General features: G+C 37.6%; 1 protein-coding gene across 2 annotated transcripts in view; it reads right to left on the bottom strand.

Annotated features, from left to right (window-relative positions):
• Window positions 1–3,415: 3,415 nt before the first annotated feature.
• Window positions 3,416–24,582, bottom strand: part of nrp2a (neuropilin 2a) — a 143,189-nt gene continuing 122,022 nt past the window's right edge. The window contains exons 15-18 of one of the 2 annotated variants that reach the window (XM_033980416.2): window positions 23,015–23,111; window positions 18,633–18,665; window positions 7,360–7,425; window positions 3,416–6,689 (exon numbers count right to left, since the gene is read on the bottom strand). In XM_033980416.2, the coding sequence (XP_033836307.1) occupies window positions 6,385–6,689; window positions 7,360–7,425; window positions 18,633–18,665; window positions 23,015–23,111 (501 nt within the window). In that variant the 3' untranslated portion in view covers window positions 3,416–6,384. The remainder of the gene's footprint in view (window positions 6,690–7,359; window positions 7,426–18,632; window positions 18,666–23,014; window positions 23,112–24,582) is intronic. The other variant, XM_055227810.1, reaches the window with a different exon arrangement.

The raw sequence follows: 24,582 nt of genomic DNA on the forward strand, positions 1-24,582 counted from the left end.
AGCATATGTTGCACTGGGGACCGTCTGTGCTCTCCTCACGTGGACGCTAATTGCTTTGCTAAGTCACAGTCCGTAGCACAGTAACAAGCTAGTTACCTTCTTCTGCTAGCTAATACCTTCTTCTGTAAAAGAGACTTGTACCTGAGTATTATATGCCCCATTTATGCTCCCAAAATGTTGTCACCAAAATTAACAAGCTAGAATTTCACCAAAGAGAAAGCTAGAGGACATTTTGGGGACTTAACGATGCAACGTTAACTTTAGCCAACTTAGCTGTAATGACAAAAGCAGTAAGCCTAAAAATAAGCAATATGCCTAAAATTTATGGGATCCTTAATGGGATTTGGGATGTAGCAGAGTAAGACACTGTATTGTTGACAAAATTACAAATTAGACAGAAAATTCAGCATTTTAGACAAGTAAGGAATGACTAAAACCATTTAGGTCAAGGCCATGTTGTGCAGTTGTTAGAAGTTGCATAATAACTGGATGATTGTTAGTTTAAGTCCTACCAGAGACACTTGATTAGTACTATTTAGCATATCAGCTCAGACTTAAATCATTCATAGTTCAAGCCTATGTTTATTCAGATGAGTCTCTCTCTCTCTCTCTTTTTCTCTCCTTCCAAATTTTTCTTTGTCTCTTTCCTCTTTATCTCCCTCTGTCTTCTCTGAGCATCATTCTGTCTCGCTACCCCCCCCCCCCCCGCCTCCCCCTCTCCTGTATGTCTCACTATTCTTTACACTCCCCCCCTCTGCCGTCCTCTCTTTCTCTCTCCCTCTCTTTCTCTCACTCACTCTCCATCCTTTTCTCTCTCTCGCTCCCTCCCTCCCTCTCTTTCTCTCTTTTCTCTCTCTCCCCCTCTCTCACTCACTTGCCCTCCTTTTCTCACTCTCCCTTTCTCTCTCTCTCTCTCCCACTCGTTCTCTTTTCTGTCTCTTCCCCACTCTCTTTCTCTCCCTCTCTTTCTGTCACTCACTCTCCCTCCCTTTCTCTCTCTCTCTCCCTCACGCTCTTTCTCTCTTTTCTGTCTCTCCCCCACTTTCCCACCCCCTTTCTCTTCCAATCTCCCCACTCTCTTTCTCTCACTCCCTCTCTCTCCCTTTCTCTCTCTTTTTTTCCTTCTTTCTCTCCACATTGTGCGAGTGGCGCTGTGTTGTTTTTTTTTTTTTACTAAATCTTTGAAGTCTGCTCCTAAACTGGGTCTGGCTCAGGTCTACTTTAATGGGAGAGATGAGAGGATCTGAGCAGAAACCTTACTAATGTGGTAGTGACGGCTCCTCTGAGTATTTTTACTGCAATTAAAAAGTACAACTTCAAGTTTTGAAAGGAGTTTGTGGGTAATTGGGCACTAGGAAATGTTTAGTCGTTTCTTCTTCAGCACAATGAGAGCTAGTCAACAATGAGTAAAAAGTAAACCAAGAAATACAATCTGAATACAAATATTAGAATTAAAACTAAATAATTATTCATTGTTTAAACTTTTATAAAATATAAGTGGAAAGAAATGTGTGTGTTTTTTTACTAGCATTGATGAAAAAAAAAAAAAAAAAAAAGAAAAGAAATGGGACCATTGCCGAATCCGTATTATCTTTTTGTAATGGGTGGAACCACTTGGTGTCGCCCCTGACCCAGAGTGTTATCCCAGAGTGTTATCCCTGTTTGACAGTCGAATGCTAGGTTCCTGTGGGTGGCCAGGGCGTTAGTTGGGTTACTTATTTTTGATGATTGAGCCAACGTTGGTAAATATGTTTTTTTATATATTGACTGATTGATCCATTTTGTGTGATGAAGATGAATGAATGGGCATGGGAAGTGTGGCCTTTTAATGCTTTTATCCATCCAACTTCCTCTTCTTATCTGTTTGCGAGACCAGCAGACTTCCCAGACTTCCCCCACCCCAGACACTTCCTCCAGCTCATGGTGGGACCCCAAGGCGTTCCCAGGCCAGCTGAGAGACATAGTCCCTCCAGTGTGTTCTGGACCCGAAGGTCGGAGGATCGAGTCCCACTCGGACCAAGTTCTGTTGTTGTGTCCTTAGGCAAGACACTTCACCCACATTGCCTAGTATGAAAGTGGTGTGTGCTCGAATGATAGGTGGTGGTCGGAGGGGTCGATGGCGCAGATTGGCAGCCTCGCTTCTGTCAGTCTACCCCAGGGCAGCTGTGGCTACAATAGTAGTTTACCATCACCAAGTGTGGAAATGAATGAATAATGACTGTAGTGTAGCGCTTTGAGAGGCTTTGACAAGCCTGTAAAGCGCATTACAAGTGTAAGCCATTATTATTATATTATGCCTGATGTTGTTTTGAGTTAATTCATCTAATTCCAGTTCTTTTGTTGTGCATCTTATAGAAGTAGTAGAACGGACCTGTGTACAGTGTTTTCCAGCATCCTAGTCTATGTGTTTTGGATTTATTCAGATTGTTGCATAAATAATTTTAAAACACGAATGGATAAAAGTATAATGGATCTGCATCTAAATAACATGTTAATTTTTATTTTTATTATTAAAATTGTGAATGGGAAAAAGTCCTCAAAATGTTGTGTTGCATGTAACATGAATACTACTACTACTGCTACTATTACTACTACTACTACTACTACTACTACTACTACCACTACTATGTTACTAATCGATAATACTGCTAATAATACTTCTACTTACTAGGTCACAATAATTTCTATAATGACTGAAATAATATATTTTGGGGCTCAGTATTCATCATTTGTACATTTTCTTTGCTATAATGGGGAGATTCTTGCTATTTTTTATGTAAAAGAAAAAGTAGTAAATGGTAAATGGTCCCATATCTGTTACTTAAAGTGCATTGCTTTGAAAGTGGTAACTTCTATGGTTATTTATTTGTTCATTATGTTATTTTTCACAGCTCAGACCTTTTAGTGACCTTTTTATGCTTTACTGGAATTATCTTGCACTATTGTCAGTGGCATAAAGTAGTTTCAATATTATCATTTATCACAATATTGCACTATTGATTTGCAGTTTTGAGTAATTATAATACCTGCTGCTAGATAACTTTTCTGATGGAGGGCCCACTTTGCCTGCGTGCTCCCCGGTATGGTATTAAACTTGCCTATCCATGGTGACAAAGGTGATGCCAGCAGGCCAAGTTACAGGCTAAATCTGTGGAGAGGTGACCCCACTCACAGTAAGAATGCACGTTTTAAGGTATTTTTGGACAATAAAACACTTGTATTATGCTTATCTAACCTGCAGTTAATCAATTACAATACTGTGGAACATTATGGAAAAGTTCAATAATGCACCTTTAAGCATTGCATGTATTAATATTATCAGCAGTTTGTCAATATTGTACTATATTTCGTATATTAACATGGCCCAGTAATAGTGTTCTTCTTGAAGTTATAGACACAAATCCTCCGATGGTTTTGGTATAAATCCTTTATTAAATAATCATAACAATAATTATAATAACAATCATAAAAAGAGCATTTCTGTACAAAGCCCCTTTAAAACAAAACAGCAGTCTGAGCAGTGCGAAAAACAAGGGGGCGTGTGGTCCTTCCTCCCGCCACCAGGGGAAGGTGTCACTGTTTGTGTGTGTCCAATACTGGCTCTGAAGGCCTAGGCACTTTGATAGAGTCTGCGGGGTCCAGAGAAGAAGAGCAGGTCAAAAATATAATAAACCAAATGTGAAATTCAGGCCTCTCAGCAGCAAATGGTATCCATTCATTTGTAGAGCACCTCCTAGTGGTGTTTGTGAAGCTGGGTTAGGCACTGGAGTAGGGAAAATTTTATTTCATCAAAACATTCATTTAGAAATGTAAAAATCAATTAACAAGTCTTGATTAAAACTATGACTTTTTTTTCTTGGTTATTTGGTCAAAATTCAAAATAAATATATATTTTTTAATCTGCAATTGGCAAAAAGTAAAACAAAATGTGTGCATTTCAAATACATTGTCAATTTGTGGAAACTGGTTCATTTTAAGCAATGTCTAAATTAGGTTTTTTACATTTGTCAATCTTCCCCATCCCATCTGCATAACCCCAGCTTCCATTGACATGTTTCTTACTTTGTACATTTAAATCCACTGTGTTTATGAAATAAGGGGTCAGTGAACATGCGACACTCTCCTTCTCATGGCTTCAGTCCATTCAGAAGTTTGTGTTTCAAAAACGGTCCAAAATTATATAAAATCATCCCAAAATGTAGAATTTTTAGGGGTATAGGTCCTTACTTCCATGGCTTTTATATGCTCCACAGGAAACTAGTGTCTTTCCTTGTCACTCTAGGCTATTCCAACATTTTTGACTTTCCGATGTGCATTTTTCCATCTTAAGAAAAAAAAAAGAAGTCCATTTCACAATTTTATCGCAATCCATAGGTTGCAAAACTCTGTTAATCCGCCATTCTTTATAAACAAGACAGGGGACAAGGAACAACAGTCTCCAACAAAACAATTAAAAACATAAAATTGCTTTAAAAAATGTACAAAATGCCTCTCTTAAGTCTTTCTACCACATTGGCGCCAACATAAAACAGTGCAAGGAAAGTCTATAGACTAAAATTACCACAGAGGGTGAAGTTTCGATAGGTGTAATAACAAAAATGGCCACACAAAGGAGCTATCTAGGCCACTTTCGCTGACAATTTCTAACTTCTACCATCTTTCCAAAATAGCTTACAATATCCAAACATTATTAACACTTCCAGTACTTTGTGATTTCATTTGAGGCCTTAAATAGCTGACAATCTTTGTTTCTGTCTGTTGTACAAAGAACTGTCTACTTTTGAGGCTTGTTCGTTGAGGAGTTAACATATCGGTCCAGCTTGCCAACATTTAAGCTATGATAGCAGTGTCCACTTTTGCCCGATATTCGCTTCAAATTGTGATTGCGTACTTTGAAAATGGTTGCCGTTGTGTGTTTTGTATTACTGGTAATACTTTAACGTTTTGACATTTTTTATGTTTGTCTATCCAAAATACAGAAATACCACAAGTTTGCATGTTTCAAGCTCAGTTTTTGTTTTAATGGAAAGCCTTCATTCCCAAGGACAAGAGTCCAGATATTCTTTATTGATGTTGTAACCTTGTTGGCTGTAACTTAGTCCTGCATTGTGTAGTTTATCTATTCATAAAATGCCCATGTTTTTGTAAAAATAATAAAACTTTTTTCTTATAATTGTCACACTTGAATTGAATTTGAAGTTCAGATTAGATATTTGTTTTCATGCTGTGCAGTCGTGTATTTGGGCGAGATTGGCTGCAACTTCGTCCACCATTTTGTGGTTTGTCTATTTGGAATAATCAGAAGATTCAGAAGAAGTTTGACAAAATAGCCGCAATTTGAAGTCTAGATTTAATTTCTTTTCACACTATGCAGTCGTGTTGTTGGTTGAGATTGGCTAAAACTGCATCCATCATGTTGTTTATTGTTTTATCAGAAAATAACGCCGTTTTTTATGGATAGGCTTCACAAAATGGCCGCTGTTTCTTGTCCATGTTTTGACGTCTAGATTTAGTTGATCTTCATGCTTCTGTACAGGTAGTTGAGATTTTGTGGTTTGTCTGTTTAGGAAGTGATTTTACAATAATATTCCACAAAATAGCCGCTTTGTCCATCATGTTTTTGTCCAAATGTTAACATTAGTTTTTACCTCAAGTAATGCTAAAAAGAGGGAGCCACTATTTGTGTTCTACATTCTCAATTCCTTCATGCATCTGCGTTGTTGGTTGAGCTTTATCTGCCATTTTGTTTTTCCTCCATTAAGGAAGTAATCCATCTTTATAGATATATTTCCACAAAATGGCCACTGTGCCTTGTCCATATTTCTTGTCCTAATTTGGTATATTTTCATGCCTCTGAGCAGCAGTGTTGTTGTTTGAAATTGGCTAAAGTATCATCCATTTTGTGGTTTCTATACTCAGGAAGTGACTGTACAGAAATAGTGGATGGTACACAAAATGGATGTAATTTATTGTCCAAATTTTGTTTTTGTTCATTCCACCGTCCTGCAGCTTTGTTGGTTGACATTGGTTTAAACTCCATCTGCCATTTTGTACCTATTCAGAAAGGGTCGTTACAGTTATATTTCCACAAAATGGCAGGTGTTTCTGGTCCAGATTTTGTAAATTTTTAAGTTTTCGTACAGCAGCATTGTTGTGTTTTCTGCATTAAAAAAGTAATCTGTCTTTATAGATATAATTCCACATGTCTTGTCCTGATTTGGTCCATATTCATACCCCAGTACAGCATTGTTGTTGGTTGAGTTTGGATTAAGTAAACTTTGTTTTCCATTTTGTGTCTATTCATAAAGTGTCTCTTTACAGATATAGTTCCACAAAATGGCCGCTATGTCTTGTCAATCTTTCTTGTCCTGATTTAGTTCATTTTCACGCCTCTGTACAGCACCGTTGTTGGTTGAGCTTCACTTTGTGCTTGAGCCCATCGTACAATTCGAAGTTGTAGTTTTCAAGCGTTGTTGATGATCTTGATGACAGACCACTGTAGGAACATGTGCAGTAGAGGAGCAGACCTGCGCACACAGCTCCCAACAGGACTCCTAGAGATGACATGACGATGATGGTCACCAAAATAGGGTCCAGGGTATAGAGCCACGAGTTGTCCTTCTCTGAGACCAGTGTAACTGGAGGGTCTGAGGAGGGGGAGGGGGTGTTCCAGTCTGAGAACGGGAAACCTGCAAGAGAAATGAGTCACAAGTTAGGCTTGCATTGCTGAGCTTCAGATGACATCACACCATTTAGTTGTAATACAGGTAATTTTTGGATCTAGTCACTAATAGAAATCAACAGGTTCAACATTTGTGCATTTACCTTTTAAAGATTTCATGGCAAAGTACAATGTAAGCAATGGGAAAATCCATGCTTATAACGACTAATAAGATTAGTTGTTATAATATAGATCTATGGTTATAACTCACAGAAAATGTACGAGGAAGGTTGAAGTAAGAAGCTAGGCTAGGCTAAGACAGCAATTAGAGATATCTACACAACTCTAGTTTAAACTGAACTTGAGGACAGGTTAGAATTTTATGGTTGCCTCAGTATTTAAGCTGCTCTTGAGATTGAAAACTGTTCATGTAACAAGAAGTGTGCGGTTAGCATGCTGGCTGTTGTTATTCAGGCTCAGATTTTATTAAAAAATCCAAAAGTGGTGCCATTACAAAGACGTGATTGAAGCCATAAGATTAATATGACAAGTTTGTGGAGACAATCCTTAAAAAATAATGGTTCAACATTTATGGATCAGAAGTGCCAAAAAACTGTGAATCTCTCATAAAGTTATATAGGCCCCATACCCCCCATCTGAAATTATAACATCAAAGTCATATTTTGTGGAAAATGTACCTCCATTGAGTGAGTTTCTTCCACTGAAAAGTCGTCCATCTCCAGACTCCACTGGTTTTCTCACTTCTGGAAGAAAACAGAGTAGCACTTTATACCAGAAATGGCCAGATAAAACATTATGGGTTTTGTTGGGGAGAAAACTTGCAAACATACAGCACTTCAGAGTCACACTGTGATGGAACATTTATGTAAATTTGGCAGAAACCATTCTGTACTGTACAGGAGGCACAGCGCGGAGGAGATTGATTGACAATGGTCTACAGTCCCTTGGCCAATCAGGATGCAGAACACAATACGCGTTCATACACTCTGATAAAAGCATGCAAAATTGCACAAAAAAAATACACGAAACAGTGAGACTGCGAAAGGTGAACTGTGATATTGTGAGGGACAACTGTAATAAAATTTAAACTTGATTTCGATACTAAGGAATAAATTCGATACTCAATATCGAATCTGATGTCACAGTAATTAAAAACACACTTTCTTCAGACAATAGAAGTTGATTTTCAGCATTAAATGGTAGTACTTTCTTTTATATTAACATGTGGCATGTGTAATCTCTCAGTCGTTCAGGTAGGTTCCACAGTGGTCCATGGGCGTATATTAGTCAATGTGATCTTGTTCTGATACAGCTCAAGATAATTCTGAAGCTTTTCAGGAAAGGTTTATTACTGTCCTGTGAATGTGACTTTTTTAGTATCTGATTTTCAATAGTTTTAACAACCCTACTACACACATACCCATTTTTCCAATTCCCATAATAGTGATTACATTTTATATTTTGTAGTAATGACAAACAATTTTAATACAAAAATATGACTTTATTCATTGACAAAAGACTCTAGTGATCCATTTTAAGTCAAACACACCATCACATATTAACATAGTATGGCATAAGACTGTTCATTCAATAAGGATGCATTGAAATCAACATTTCACTCTTTCACAGTGTTACATGGACTTAGACTTATTTGGACAGTGGTTGTATTGAGGTCCTATATCACACATTTGTCTTGCTTTTTGAACTATGGCTGAAGGATTTGGGGAAAAATATCAATTTATGATTTTTCTGACAAGTATTGCAGATGTGATTAAATTCGTGATTTCAGTTTTAATAATGGGATTCTGTTCAAAGTTCACATTTAAACACATCCAAAAGAACTGACAAAATTACTGAAATATGAACTCACTAATACAATTTGATTATGATTAATCTTGCCAGCCTATTTTGGGCTATTCTGGACCTTGTAGCATTGTCATTTCTGTATTGTAATGTCAAAATAAAATGTGTTGGATTAATTTAAAAATCTTAATTGATATGAAATTGAAAAATGTCAGGAGAGAGTGCAAATACTATATTTTGGTGTGTTACAAAGAGTAGTAGTTTCTGTGGTGCTAAAAAATTGTAGCTAGCTTGTAGGGCTGTATAATTAATCAAATTTGAACGTAGAGGTTTACTTTTACTGTAAAAGCATGGAGCAGATGGAAAACATTGGAGGAAGAAATTTGGCTAGCCCAATTGGTAGCTATTATGTCATGGTTAAGTGCAAGCTAGATTAGCATAATATAGGACCTTTGAAAAGTAAAGTTTGCGTTTTTGTTGATGCACTTCCTGGCTTGAATTCAAAATGGTGGAAATGTTTTGGCAAGGCACAGGTCTAGATTGAGTAGTGAGGTCTCCAAAGGCCAATGCGTATATATTTTTACATCCCAGAGTAAGAAGAACGCTTGGCAACAGTTTTGGACCAAGTGTGGTATATATGGGACAGAAAAGTGCTTACTGTAGCTTTAAGAAATGTTATCAGCCCATTAACTAATTACTATGATTAGCGGCTTGGCGCGTGAGATGGGGGAAGGAGCTAGGTTTAAAAGCATTAAGCTAGAGGGTGCCAAAAGGAGTGTCTGAAGCTAAATGGGGACAAATTGAAATAGGTTTTTGCTGATAAAGAACAAGTGCAGTTTTGCTGACTGGTGCATAGTTCATATTTATTTTAGTTTCTGTAGTAAAGTATATTATAAAACCTGTAGCTTTAATTTACTAATGGTGTATTCATATGGTAAAGTAAAGAGGCATATTTGAAGTAAAAGATTAGGAAGCAAAATATATCTATTTTGTTTGGTTAATCATTTAAATGTGCAATATGTAACTTTTCTGGAGGACAGCACACCACCCACTAGTCTCTATGGTGAAGTTATTGCTTTGCCTGGAATGTTTCACAGTATGACATTAAACTTGATCTATCTTCATAAAGACAAGCGGGTTCTATCACAGAATTAATGCATGTTTTTCAAGGTACTTACTTAACAAGAGCAACATGGACAAATTTAATACCATACTGTGGAACACTTCTGACAGAGCAAATACATCTCCATGGAGACAAGCAAGCAGATCCTCTACCAGAAAAGTTACATAGTGCACAACTCAAAACTATTTAGGGCTGCAACTTACAATAATTTAGGTAGTCAACTAGTCAAATGATAATTTCTATTTGACAGTGAGACTTGTAAATACATTATCAACTAAATAAAGGTTGACATGATGACTGAAGGCTGAAGAATTAAGAATATTAATTAATTAAGAATATTTATGAATAATGTGTATTATTAATGAAAATCCACAGTTTATTCTTTTTTGCCATTTTGAATTAATGATGTCATGGTCTGTTATAAAAAGGTCTTTTTGTGTGTCTTTGAGTCTGTATAAGTTAACAATAGCAATTATTTTTTAGAGTAGACTAGTCGCAATTAGGGGCGCACGAATACAATACTGGTATCAGATATCTGTGCCAATATTGAACATTTTGTTGGATTGGATATCAGCTTCCAAGATATCAGTTCAATTGATATCCCATTGTGGTATATTAATTGGTGTAATAAGACGATTTACTTATCAGTACTAGTCCAAAATGTCTCTTAATATTAATATTTTTATAAGGCTCTACTATATTTATAAACATATTCCAAGATGATTCATCGGGCTCAAATAGTGAAAGAGTGGTTCAGGGAGCATGAGACATAATTTTCACACATGGACTGGCCCTTGGCCCTACCCTTGTCTCAGTTCATATTGAATATCTGCAGATACTTAAAGCCGAAGAACCGAAATTGGTATCGGAACAGAAAAACCTGGATTGGTGTGTCCCTAGTCACCACTGGTCAATTAATCATTGCTGCAATAAAGCACTGGACTATTGCATGTAAACTAGTCAAATTCGAACTTCAACCATTTTAACTTTTTAAACTTATGTATCCATGTTTCAGTTTATGTCATGTAGAAATTTAAAATGCTATAACTGTCTGCATCTCACACAAAGCCTCCTCCTCTAATCTATCAAACAGCTTGGGCTTTCACTGTTTCCTCTTGGCTCCTCTCTGAGTTTGCACATAACATCCTCCTTATGGCACCCAGCTGCTCCTGATGCATTGTGGGAGATGTAGGATTATAAATCAGCCACAGATGACAGCTCACAGTTGGAGATATTTACACCACCATCAAACCATAACAAGACCATATTCAAAAACGCAATGTACAATAGATTTTATGTGTTGAGCCAAAATGGCGGCTACATCCATCAAAGCCTGATAACTTTATTGCCAAAAAGACAAGACGATTGATCAAATGAAGTTGTTATTCAAATGCGTAGTAAGTGGTGTACTAGATTGAGGACATGCAGAATTTAAATTAATAATACAAATAAACAAACAAACAAAAAAAACAAAACACATTGGTAGTAGTAACAATAGGCTGTTTAGGCTGGTAGAGGATTTGAAGACATACTGGGGTTTGATAAATTTAAGCCAGATGTCCTTCCCTTGACATTTATCTATGCCAACTAAATATTCAAAATCTATGACAGCTTGTATAAATGCATTTCAAATAGCTGGCTTTCATATGAAATTACAACTTCTATATTTAAGTATATAGTGTGCTACCTGTTGTCTTCATATATTTATGCTAGCATATTTGGAAGGACACACACAAGCTAAATTCTAAAATTATCAGTTAACAGTTGAAAACCAGAATTGGGAATATTTCTTAAATAAATACCTTCTGAAAAAACTCTGATGTAATATTAATAAATGTTAAGTTTGATAAATATGTTGGTTAGCCCATTCAAATCGGTACAGCGTTTAAAATGTGTATGCTTATTATAAATATAAATTACAGTCTTATAGCAATCAAGAAGCAATTTGTGAAAATTATGGAATTCCCTGGTGTGATGTCATAATTAACATTTTAACCTTAAAAAAAAAAAAAAAGAGTTTGTGATAAGAAAAGTATTATAACATAGACCCAAAAAACAGCATAATATGTGTCCTTTAAGCCTGTATGGCCCTGCTCCTGTCTAGACTCTGAACCACTGCATCATTACAGCATTGCTTTGAGTTGCCATCACAGCACTAATTGTATTATTTGAGACATAATGTAAAAAACAAATAATATAGTTAACATCAACTGGGTCTGTCCAGTTGTTTGAATGGCTGTAATTATGTTATTGTCATGATGTCAGTTTCCCTGTCCTCCCGTGCTCTCTCCCCCTCCCCTACCTGTGTGTCTGGAGCTGGGTGGAGTGCCTGACTCCTCCCGTGCACACCTGGGGTGCATCAGCCTAATCACCACCACCTGCTGCTGAGTACAAGAAGGCTTGGCAGTCTACACTCGGTGCCAGACCGTCCGCGTGTAAAACGTGAATGTTTCTTGCTAAGCTTTGTTATATGGTACTTTCCGGCAAATGCTCATTTGGATTTATGCACCCTCCAGATTCCTGCCTCTACTCGCCCAGCTCCTGCCGCCACGTTCCAGTCCCGGTATCGCTTCCAGCTCGTCTTGTCTCCTGCTCGTCTCGTCCCCTGCTCGTCTCGTCTCCTGCTCGTCTCGTCTCCTGCTCGTCTCGTCTCCTGTCCGGTCCTGGTCTCTGGTTTGTCACCCGCTCCCCGCTCTGGTCTTCGTCTGATCCGCCTGCCCTGGTACCGCACCTGCTTCGATCCCCGTCCTGGTCCTGTCCTGCCCGCCTCTACCTGCACCGCACCCGCCTGACCCGTCTCCCGCTCCCCGGTTCCTGTACCTGCTCTTGTGACCTGTTTAAAGACTGCATTTTCACCGCTGTAAATAAACACTGTTAAAACTGCTCTGGTCTGCATCCTTTGGTCCTATCCGCACCGTTACGACAGTTATACAGGCAAAAGCAATGCATTTAAGAATGGACTTCCTATAAGCTGGACTCAAATAGAATCTAATGTAATATGGCCTTTCTTTAACAATCCATGGGGTTCAGAGTGATGGGAATATGGGACTATTGCTGTAGCGACAAACAGTTTAAAGCAAAATATTAGATCTTTTTGAATGGGAATAGATGAAACCAATTAATTTTATAAAGTTTAGCCACTGCAAGACACTGTAAAAATTAATGAATACAACTTTGAGAATTTGAGTTATTTTGGCAAGTATAACTTGTTTGACCTAGTATCTCAGATTGCAATAAGATGATTTTCTTTATTTTTTAAGGTTGGCCATATTGCTGAATGGAAGATCAGCTGATAAAGAAAAACAAATGGCGAACTTAAATGACTAAAATTGAAACCAGAATTGACCTAAAACATGTTCATTAATCTATAAAAATCTGAATTTAAAAAGGCACCACGCAAGTTTTTAGGTGGAGGGTTTTTTCTCTATGAAGATGTTGTTTTTGCTTGGAATGTCGCACTAGATGGCATTAAACAATCTCCATGGAAACAAGCAGGAGATTCTACCAAACCAAGTCTTTTTTTAGCCATGTGGCCACAACTAACGAGTAGTAATCGACTCAGTTTAATGCTATGTGGAACATCCCAGGCAAAGTAATAACATTCCTATGAGATAAGCAGGTGACAAAACCTCCACCAGAAAAGTTACACTGTGCAGCTTTAAATTATTCAAGACTGGTAGTTATTTGAACTCATATCGTCTATTTGTTTATTGCAGTGAATACCTCTATGTAGCTAGAGCTGAAAATAACTAGTCTAGCGGTTTGATGTTGACAGCTATTGCATAATAAGTTCTGGTTTGGGACCAAAATGGTGTCAGGAATCCTCTTCAGTGGTGCCAGTCTTAACATGTGACCGTTGTCGGTACATTTATTTTCCCACAATCCTTTACTCTGGTCTCAAGTGTCTTGATTTAGCCAGGTTTGGCAGAAATCCTCTTGTCTCCAAAAAGCAAATTTAACATTGATATTTGAAAAGGTAGGGTCCATCATGTTACCAGTTTTAGTCCTGGTTTAGTTTTCATTTAGACCTGGTTTATGTTGATTGAAATTAGTTGGAAATGAATTAAATCAACCAAAACATTCACACTGTTCGGTTCTTGCTAATTAATTTAAGAATTTGAACATAGGCAGCAGTAGTGTAGTCTTGTAAAGCAATTACTTAAACCAAACGGTGGCCAGTCCAGTTCTTGCCCAAATACATGCCATTGTTGTGTCATTGAGTAACTTATTGTCTGTACTCTAGTCATAGTAATATGACAGGTAATATGATTGTGACAGGTAGGGCATCAGGCTTAAATGAAAATCTGTCAAATCAGTATTCGACAATCTCTGATGAAATATGGAGCAGTTGAAGAAAAACAGAAAATTCAAAATATTAAACAATAATCAGGGTAGAACATGTCCTGTTTGGATACAACTGTTTAGAAAGGGCATCCGGGTTAGAATACAATCTAAAATCACCATCATGCAACCCAAAAAACGTGTTGTGATTTGTAGATCAATCTTAGAATAGAGTTGGGGAGGGCATCTGCCAAATCACCATGCAACAACACCTGACAGTTTTTAGCAGTGTGTCCAATGGCAATATCACATAGCTGGGAGGGCATTTGGTAAAAAACAAAACAAAAAAAACAATTCCAATTCAGGCATTACATGTGTCCTGACAGGGTTTTTTGTGGTGATATTGATTAGCTGGGAGGGCATCTGGTTTAAAACAAGCAGGCAAAATTATTTGAAGCCTTGTACATATTGGGAAGCTAATTTCAGAGGTTTCCAGTGGTGAGAGCACATAGATGAATGGGAATCTGGATTCATTTAGAAGATTTTAAGGGTACAATTTTATAGATAGCTTAGGAAAAAAAAATCAGCATATGTCCTCGTTTGTAGACCAATTTTAGCAGAGGGTGAGAGCAGATAGCTGGATGGGCATCTGGCTTAATTCTCCTAATTTTGGGGGGCAGTTTGTTTTAGCAAACTGTCCAGTGGCAATGGCAACTAGCTGACAGGGCATCTGACATAACATCTAACATAAAACATCCGATTGAAGCATCGCATATGTCCTTGTTGGTAGACCAATTTTAGCAGGTGTAGATTGCAGATAGTTGGATGGGCATCTGGCTTAATTGTCCTTGTTTGGGTGCAAACTTTTTTTAGCAGAGGGTTCGGTGACGATCGCGACTGTCCAATCTAACCGTTAGCACTGGTTCGACCCCTGGCGTAGCCATGCTAGAGGACCAATTAGCATACTGGAAGCACTGGGAGGAGCTGTGGTAGGCTACGGAGAGCTGGTTCTTCTTAGATGTTGCTAGGTGTTGTCGACAGCAGCACAGCGCCCTTACCAAGATGGCCGCCGCAAGGAGAAACAAGGCGCTCCCAGCAGCGATAATGTAATACCAGTGGATGGGTAAGGGAGGGACAGGCACACCTCCCCCTGGTGGAGAGAAGGAGAACAGTTGGCCAGAGGGATAAAGAGGAGTGTCGTGGGTACAGGCTGCAGGCAAAACACTGCAAAAGCCAATAGCTACATTGGGTTCAAATGACTTGAGTTAATTAACTTGGTTTTATTGATTTTCAACTAGGTATTTATCAGGTGATGATTTTTTTAAAATTCACTTCAAGCTTTAATGGAGGTGTGATTTGCTTTACCCGGAAAGTTCCACGGTATGTCATTAAGCCAGGATGCTGGTCAAAAACTAATGGCTATGAGTTCAAATGATTTGGATTTATTGAGTTGATTTGAATTGAGAAGTTCCAACTAACTTGATGTATTTATTGAGTGATGATTTAAAGTGCACTATGTAGCTTTTCTATATGGAGAAGTTCCACAGTATGGGCTAATGCCATCACCTGCTAGTTTCCATGGAGATGGACAAGACACTGGTACAAATTTGTGGAAAGCTCACAGTAAGAAGACTTTTAGGTATTTTTGAAAAAAACACAATAGGTTTTAATGTCATACTGTTGAACATTCCAGGAAACAAATGATTTCCATGGCATCAAGCTGAAAAGTTACATAGTGGATCTTCAATATACTTTAAAGACCATTTATCTGCCAGGATAAATGGTATTGTAATGGTAATGATATATTGGTTTTGGTATTGGTATTGGTAATGATATTTTTTTCTGGGTAACATTGAAAAAAGACTACAAAACTGTAATTGAAATAATAATATGTGTACCTTTTCATGAATAATTTTTGAAAGAAAATATTAAACATCTTTCAGAAATGTATTGAAACAAGATATTTTTTAAAGATAATAAAACAAGACAAATCTACTTAAAATTATCACTTAAGTAGCTATTTGTTTTAGCAGTGCAGGCATGCCGGGTGCAAAAATAAAAATAACATAAAAAATAAATTAAAAAATGCATCCAGTTTGTTGCAGGTCAGAGAGTTCAAACCAAAATCATAATCGAGATTGTTAAGTGATGATGTCACTTCTGGGCCCAACTGTCAACATCACAGCTGATTTCTAGCATTGTTTTTGACACTATGCCACGGTGCTGTTTACTTATTCACTGAACGAAATAATTACCTTTGAAAAACGTATGTTTAAGCACAAATTGTATCAGATATGTAAATAATCTACAAATACAGAATCACATAGGATTACCAGTGTGTATATCACACTAACTGCTGGTCACTGCTAATGCTAGCTTAGCCTTCTTACCTCAACACTTTCTGTCACACACCTTGCTAGCTTTAAGCAACTGCAATCCCTTTTATTTTTATTTATTTATTTTTTTGTAATGAGATGTGTTGTTACTAAAAAAAAGACAAAAAATTAAAAAATGTCAATTGTTTTTGATTCTTGGACCCAGAAGTGACATCACACTTAACAGCCATATTGATTTGAGTTCAGTCAAATGCAAGACTTGTTCCAATGTAAACCAGTGCATTTAAATGCATGACCAAAGGGTCTGAAAGGCATAGCCAGAATCATTAGTTTAAGCGTCTTTGTTGAGCCATGCACATCTGCACATCAGGCCAATGGAGATTCACTATTTAGTTAAGTTATTGTTTTGTTTCGTAATTTCCTTTAAATGGACACTCCTCTATATTATCTGCTTGCCAAATGTGTCTAACCACCAGTATACACTGTAAAAAATCTAAATAAGTTACAGTGAATTCAGATTTTTATTTGAGCAATTTGTACTAGCTGTCCCCTGCATTTATCAGTTGCTTCTGTATCTAATATATGGTATTTACATAAAAACACACACAGATAACACAATAGTTGAACCTGATATTAGCGACATTTTCCTATATTCATAAAACCATAAACCGCATCTCACCTGAGAGAAAAGAATTTAAAGATGCACTATGTAACTTTTCTGGTGGGGGGTCTGCCACCATAGAGATGTCTTTGTCCTATAATGTTCCACGGTATGGCATTAAACCTGGATATTTTGCATTCCTTTATTTAAGTGTTTTTTAAAAATATCAAAAATATCTTGGCTTGTAACTTGATAACATTACCTGCTTGCCAAGTAGGTGGCAGACCCTCCATGAGAAAAGTTATAGTGAAACTTTAAGTGAAAGCCTTTATGAAATCTCAAATGAATACATACAACTACTCAAACCAAGTTAATTTCAATTCAAGTCATTCTAACTTGTACCAGTATTCTTTTTTTGCAGTGCCAGGCCCCATCCTCCAAAACTTGGTACAGCACCAGCTAACCACTCTGCCGCAAAGCTTGCCAGAGCTGCTCAGGTCTGGTCTGAAGGAGGGGGGAGACGTCCATATGTGCCCCAGATCAGTGAGCCTTGGCAGGGGAGGGAGTGAGGCAAGCGGGGGGGGGGGGGGGGGGTATATTTTTTGGAGCATGTCACATAATTAAATGGTGCGTGGGTGGGTGCCTTCTCCAGGCAGTGATGGGAGGTGACTACTGCCTGCTGGAGCATTCAGTACAACTGATGTTTCATTTAATCATATGTAGAGACATGTTATCTTTAGGTTTTCAGACAGTATAATGTAGTGTCTTTCTCCCAGCATCATGTGTCCAAATAGTATGTCAGAAAGAAATGTCCAAAAATCCCTGATCATTTATTTCTGTTGGTGAGAGGGTAGTCAAAAGTGTCAAAAATCAGATACTAATAAATACTAAAACTAGTATTGAAACTAAAATCACATTCACAGGCCAGAAATGAACCTTTCCTGAATAGCTTTAGAGTGATCAGATCAAGTATAAGACCTCATAGGCTAGTATACAACCATGGACCACTGAGGGATTAAGACTACATGGTAATATAAAAGAAAGTACTACCATTTAATTTTGAAATTGTATTGTCTAAAGAGTGTTTTTTATTATCATTTTGGAATCAGTATTGAATATCGAGTAGTATCAAAACATCACTAATTAGTGACAAGATCCATTCTTGGCTATATTTATCCAACCACACCAACATCTACAGATTAGCTAGAGACAATTGACCTGCCCCCATCTCAATCTACCACTACAGGGATATAGGAGAATGGGAGGGCATCTGACACACAGGTAGAAATTTTCTGATGTCATCTGAACCCCAGAAAATACTTGTATACATATTGCATAGTACATGTAGCTTAGCAGTGTTTAGTTGAACAATGTTACGTAGCATACACGATGCACTAGGCATAGCTATATAATAGTGCTATAAAAAGCCAGTTGCCCCAAGATTTATACAATTGAAAGATTTAAGAGCAATCACAAAACTACGTTCAAAATCATGCATAAAGTTCAACAAAAATGTCACTTCAGACAATTTTTTTTAACAGTTTTTTTTTTTTTTTTTTTTTTTTTTCAAAGCTTAAATGCAATGCAAAAAATAATCCAAGATGCAACATAAAAAAAAACAAAAACTGTAGATTTTGAGATTTATGTTTAGTATAATCTTGTTCACATGCATTCGCTAATCTATTAAATGCTATTAATTAACATGACCAATGACCAATAGCCTGGCAGCCTCATTCTGTTGCAGCCAATCAAAACAGACCAGGAAGTAAGCAAGACAAAATAAGGGAGTTGTATTGTTAAACTCACCGGTGACTTCAGGAGAAAAGGCTGCGATTGGCTCTGTAAAAAATATGACACAGATAAAGTTTTAAGATGAGTAGAAAGTCAAAACCAAATGTCACCTAAATGCCACAGCATATCAAAAAGGGAAGAGGAAGTTTCTCAGAATTCCTCTGAAGGTTCAGAAAATGTATGGCCTTTACTGAAAACTGAAATTTTTTAAAGACGTGAGATTTTGAGGTTAATATAGTAGGTTATAGCTGGGTTTCAGATAACATCACAACATTCTACAAGCCAATGTTTAATATAGATGGAGGCAGTAAAAATTACTGTATTTTCCGGACTCACACTTTTTTTCATAGTTTGGCCGGGGGAGCGACTTATACTCAGATGTGATTTATATGTTATACTGTCACACTGACAACTGCTCGAGGTCACTCTAGGCTTGTGTACCAGTATGGAGTGGTGCTTCATCTACTTCCGGAGCAGGCGGAGTTGTTCAGAAGCGACACAGAGGATGAAACTGGTCAGCTTGTTTTTTATTCCATAGTTATCTGATTAACTGTTAATATCTTACATTAACATAGCAGACACAGATTCAGTTCACTGTCTATGCTTCATGTATGCCTTTACGAATGTGTTATGTAACGGCTGATTATACATGTTACAGTTCACTTGTTTGACCAATAGATGGTGTTGTTGTGTTTTGTAATACCTGTCAGAAAATGTACTTGACTCGTTTTCTTTTATACATTTCATATTTAATTTCCTGTTATTTATTTAAGACCATAAAGGTCATAATTTTTCATTTGGAATCAGGAGTGAAACTCTGTTTGGTCTAAGGGGGGGAAATAAATCAATAGAATTTGTTTTTTTGGCAGAGTTTGGTTCATATTATGTGTTAGCGTCCAAATTTACACACATACGCTGCAGACTGTGACTGAATGTGGATATTATTAAACACAACACTTTGACTGTGAGACACTGTAAAAGTCCCGCACTGGAGACACTTTCTTCACACATACACATACACATTTCAATACAATTCAATTATAAGACTAACAGGTCATCATTGACACTAGCAGTAAAATACACTTAATGTCCCCATGTCCAATACAGTATGTTTCCATGTTAATTCAATTGGCAGCATTTACGGTAATGTTTTATCTCAGAACACCCTGGTCACACTGACTGTGCAGCATCTTACGAGTTCAGATATTCTACCTAGCAAGCGTAAACTCATCATTTCCCACCAAACTGGAACAATATTGTAAATTATTATTATTAGTTTATTTTGTCATAAGTCTAGTTTAAGGTTATGAAAACTACTTCCTGTTTTCCGGTTCAGCCTTTTACGCTAATGTGAAGTCTTACCCGAGAGAGCACTATTTAAGAAACAATTGAAAAGTAAGTTTTCGATTCCCTGGTTTGTTTGCTAGCAGGCCAAAGTGGTATGTATATTTTCCAAGTGTTCATATGCAGTTTTGTGTGTATATGTAATATGAGTCAGAGCTTATGTTATATTTGATGTGTTTGCTAGTTCTACGGTGTGAACTGTGATAAAAAAAAAAAAAGAGTAAGACCACAGTAAACATCAGTGACAAGAACTCTCGTGTCTCTCGTCTTTGTGGTTACGTTAGCATAGCATATCTGATTAACTGTTGATATCTTACGTTAATATACAAGACAGTTCATTGTCATGTGTTACGTTAGCATGCTGTACTGCTATTCAGCCTGTTGTTGTCTATTTTTTGTTATTATTATACCTTGCCTTTAAAGATAAAATGTATGTAAATGTATGTAAATGTAAATATGTTCTTGGTCTCCGATTTTGTAAAATAAATTTCCCCAAAAATGCGGCTTATAGTCCAGTGCAACTTGTGTATTTTTTTTTCTTTATTACGCATTTTTTCGCTGGTGCGACTTATACTCCAGTATATGTATAGTCCGGAAAATACGGTAATATTGTTAAAATGTAGTAAGTTCTTGGGTCTAATCACTAATGGAAATGATCAGTTTCAGTATTTGTGCATTTACCTTTTGAGTATTTCATGGCAAAGTACAACGTAATCTATAGGGAAAACAGTCTCTTTCCCCCATCTGAGGGTATGACATCACATTCAAGATTCTGAAAATCACCCATTTTAAATTTGACCCAAGCTATATTTTTTAACTGTTTTAGCTAGTTGTAGTAGCATATTTGTGTACCCTTAAAATAGAAGATGTTTGGACAATGCCATTGCAAGTTCACGTTGGTAGAGTGGTACTTTGCTATGTTTTGATAAGTTGACACATAAAGGTCCACTATGCAACTCTTCTGGTAGGGTGTAAGTCTTCGAGATATTGCTTTGCCTGTAATGTTCTACAGTATGACATTAAACTGTGCAATTTAGCTTTTTGGTGTCACGTGCTTGTCTCCATAGAGGTAAGTTTAAAGCCATATTGTGTAATTTATAAAAGATTATAATAGAGTGCCACAGTAAATTTTAAATCTTTATCAACTGAAAAGTTTGATTGGATAAAATTCCTTCCAGATAGGCGTTAACCAAGCTCTACCCAGAACTAAACCAGGACTAAAACATTTCAATATACTCTCCTGATTCTATATTTTGCTGAGAGAATATCCAAGATAGCCAAACTACATTTTCCCTCAAAGAAGTAGGATCTGGGTTCGCGTGGGGGTGAAACTGTTATTTCAAGTTGTTTATCGTCCACGTCCAGTTTTTGACGCAAGAGAATTTTTTTGGCTGTTGACGCAAAACATAGCTTCAGACTTTGATGAGTTGGAATGCAAACAAGAAAAGGGTCTGCGCGTGTGAAGGGGAAATGAGAGGAAAAGTGTCCCGGGAACTGGCAACGCCAATGCTGTGTGAACAAAAAGTACTGCAACGCCTGATAAGAGACATCCCAGCATGCAGTGGGGGAGACATTAGGGAGGGAGGTAAAAAGGAGGTGGAGACAAGGAAGAAAGTGACGAGTTAAAGATAGAGTAGTAGAGAGAAAGGAGAGGGGGAGGTAAGATAGAATATCTTATGGGGGAGGGGGGAAAGAAGGGAGAGGAGGAAGGAAAGAATGATAGAAGCAGGGAGAGAGGAGGGATAGAATGGAGAGAGGAGGAATAAGAGATAAGGGAAGGAGGGATAGACAAAGAACATGGGGAGGATGAGAAGGGAACAAATGGTAGAGGGGATTGGTGTTAAAGGAGAGGGGGAAGGAAAAAATTATAGAGGTACAGAGAGGAAAGTAGGAACTGATAGAGAGAGCGAGGAGGAATATGGGATAAATAGGATGGAGGTAGGCCAGAGGGGTAGACAAGGATGAACAGGGGAGAAAGGAAAGAATGATAGAGAAGGGGAGATGGTTAAGAGTAAGATAGGATGAAGGGGGAGAGAAGGAGTGAGAGGGTTAAAGACAGAGGAAGAATAGGGGTGGGAAAGGAGAGGTACAGATGGTGGAGGGAGGGGGTAGAGAGAAGAGGGATAGGGGGAGAGAGAAGGAAGGAAAAATGCCAAATAGAGGTAGGGAGGAGTGAGTTAGGAAAGGGAGAGGAGGGAGGGCAAAATAGGATGGAATGAGGCAGGGAGGAGGTAGAGAAGTAGAGGAAGTGAGAAAGCTGTGGTGTTTGTAAGCAGTCCTCTCCAGATTGGCTTTAGTGAGTCATGATGCTGGAGAGGATGACATCGCTTTTGGAAACGAAAATACAACCAGTGAAAAATGGAGCTCTGGTTTTCAAATGCAAATACTTCAAATGACTCTGCATCTGGGCTTGCCAAATGTGATGGAAGCAATGCTCGCAAACTTTATATATTTTGTCACTATTTAAGTTCACATTTCAGTTCATGCAGTTTGGAAGGTTAATGTTTGTCAGTTGTGCAGATTTAGATGGTGTAATAATTCTTAAGTCTTCAAATAATGACTTTTTTTTTTTTTTTTTTAGGTATTTTCCATCATTTTCAAGGACATCAAGCAAGTCTAAAGCTATATTGTGGAACATTCCAAGCAAAGCAATGACATCTCCATGGAGACAAGCAGGTGGCAGACCCTCAACCAGAAAAGTTACTTAGTGCAACTTCAAGATAACGGAGAAACTAAATATTCAGAAAGTTATTTGGACAGTATTTTGTAACTATTGTAAATATTGAAAATAAACCTCCAATGTATAATACTTCTTTGTGCAATAGTGTGAAGTAAGTCATGGGCGAAGTAGGAGAAAGTAGAATAGTATAGTAAGTATTTTCAGATCGAGTAAAATGTTCACTTTTTGTTTTGACTTAAAGTATATTTAATATTTTTAACTGAAGTTTATTTCTAGTGCATAAGCTATCAGTACCAGTTTTTTTTTAGCAGCAATAATAGGTGTAGTAGCAGTATATTAATGTGTATTTGTACATTGTGAAAACTGTACTTACGTGTGCAGTCCTCTAGGGGGATTCCTGAGCTCATGTGGAGGTTGTCAATCCAGATGTGTCCCCGAGTGCCATGATCAAAGACGCCCTCCATCACCACCTGAGACAGGAGACTTGAGTTAGTCCTAGGTTAGGTCCTGGCTTATTTAGACCTGGTTTAGATCAATGTTCATCTTAGTAATGTTGGCCATAGTTTAGTCCTGGGTTTATTCTATTTTAGTCTTTTTTATGAATCATACATAGTCCTGGGTTAGGTCTAATTAAGTTCTGGTTTTGACCATTTTTATCAAGATTTAGTCCTGGGTTAATTTAATGTAATCAAAATACTCAATATAGTTGGCCATAATTACAACTGGGGCATACATACTTAAGTCCAAGTCTAATCCTGGTTTAGCCTTGGTTAATTTCTGGTTAAGTCTGATCATAATTTAGGCAGGCTTTGTCCTGGTTTAGACCTGTTTAGTCCTGGGTTAGTTCAAGGTCAAATCTTGTATATAGTTGGCGATAATAAGTCCTGGGCTCAGAAATAGTTTGGGCTTTGCTTCAGGTCTAGTCTTAATTTAAATCTAATTTAGTCCTGCTTCAGTCATGGTTTAGTTCTAGTTGGTCATGACTCAGTCCTGGCTGGATGGAGTAGTTCTAGTTAAATACTTAAAGCCAGTTAAAACATGCTAAAGTTCTTGTCATAGTCCTGGCTTAGATCTAGTTCAGTCCTGGTTTTCACAGGCTAGTCCTAGTTTAGCTGTGGCCTCCTTCTGGTTTAGTTACAGGTTTAATGTAGTTCACCCAGTTTAGTTCCATTTGTTGCGCTCTTTACCACTGGCATATCCTCCAGTCTCCATATAAAACTATAATTCTTACAATTGCTGGGTTTCAGATACATCACAACATTCTATAGGCCAATGATATTTAATAGAGACAGGAGCATCTGTAGCTGTAGTATTATCCAAAAGCAGTTTGTACTGTTGTAATACTGTGAGGTCTTGGGTTTAGTCACTAATAGAAATGATGACGTTCAACACTGGTGAATTTATCTTTTGGAAATTTCAAGTACAACATAATCAATAGGGAAGTCTGGCCTTTAGCCACCAGAATTTGATGAAAGTGTACCATTTCTTTTGAACATTTTTATGGCAAAACATTTTCTGCTACTTTCCATTCTGCCCTCTCTTTGTCTTGAAACCCCATTCAAAATCACATCTCGTCCCTGTTGGTTTTCATTTGTCAAACGCGTCAGCTCTTGTTAACTTCCTCCTAAAGACGTGGGACTCCCACAGAGATGATTGCTCTCCAAATCACAGACGCCATTTTGAAGTTTCATTTGGCTCCTTCTTGTCCCTCTTCTCCTGCCCTGGTTTCGGATTGGCGCTTACAAAGACCCATTTCATTTCCCTGTCTCTGTTGCATTGTGTTGGAGAGGTGTTTGAACATAGAAAAAGTTAAATTTGGTGCAAAGTTGCAAATAGGACAGAAATGGGACTAATACTGTTCTCCCTGTTCATTTTTCTATATATTGATTTATAGCTTTTCTGATGAAGAATACTCCACCTGCTGGACTCCATGGAGATGTT

Source organism: Periophthalmus magnuspinnatus, chromosome 2 (genome assembly GCF_009829125.3).
Source record: "Periophthalmus magnuspinnatus isolate fPerMag1 chromosome 2, fPerMag1.2.pri, whole genome shotgun sequence".
NCBI classification, from domain to species: Eukaryota; Metazoa; Chordata; class Actinopteri; order Gobiiformes; family Gobiidae; genus Periophthalmus; species Periophthalmus magnuspinnatus.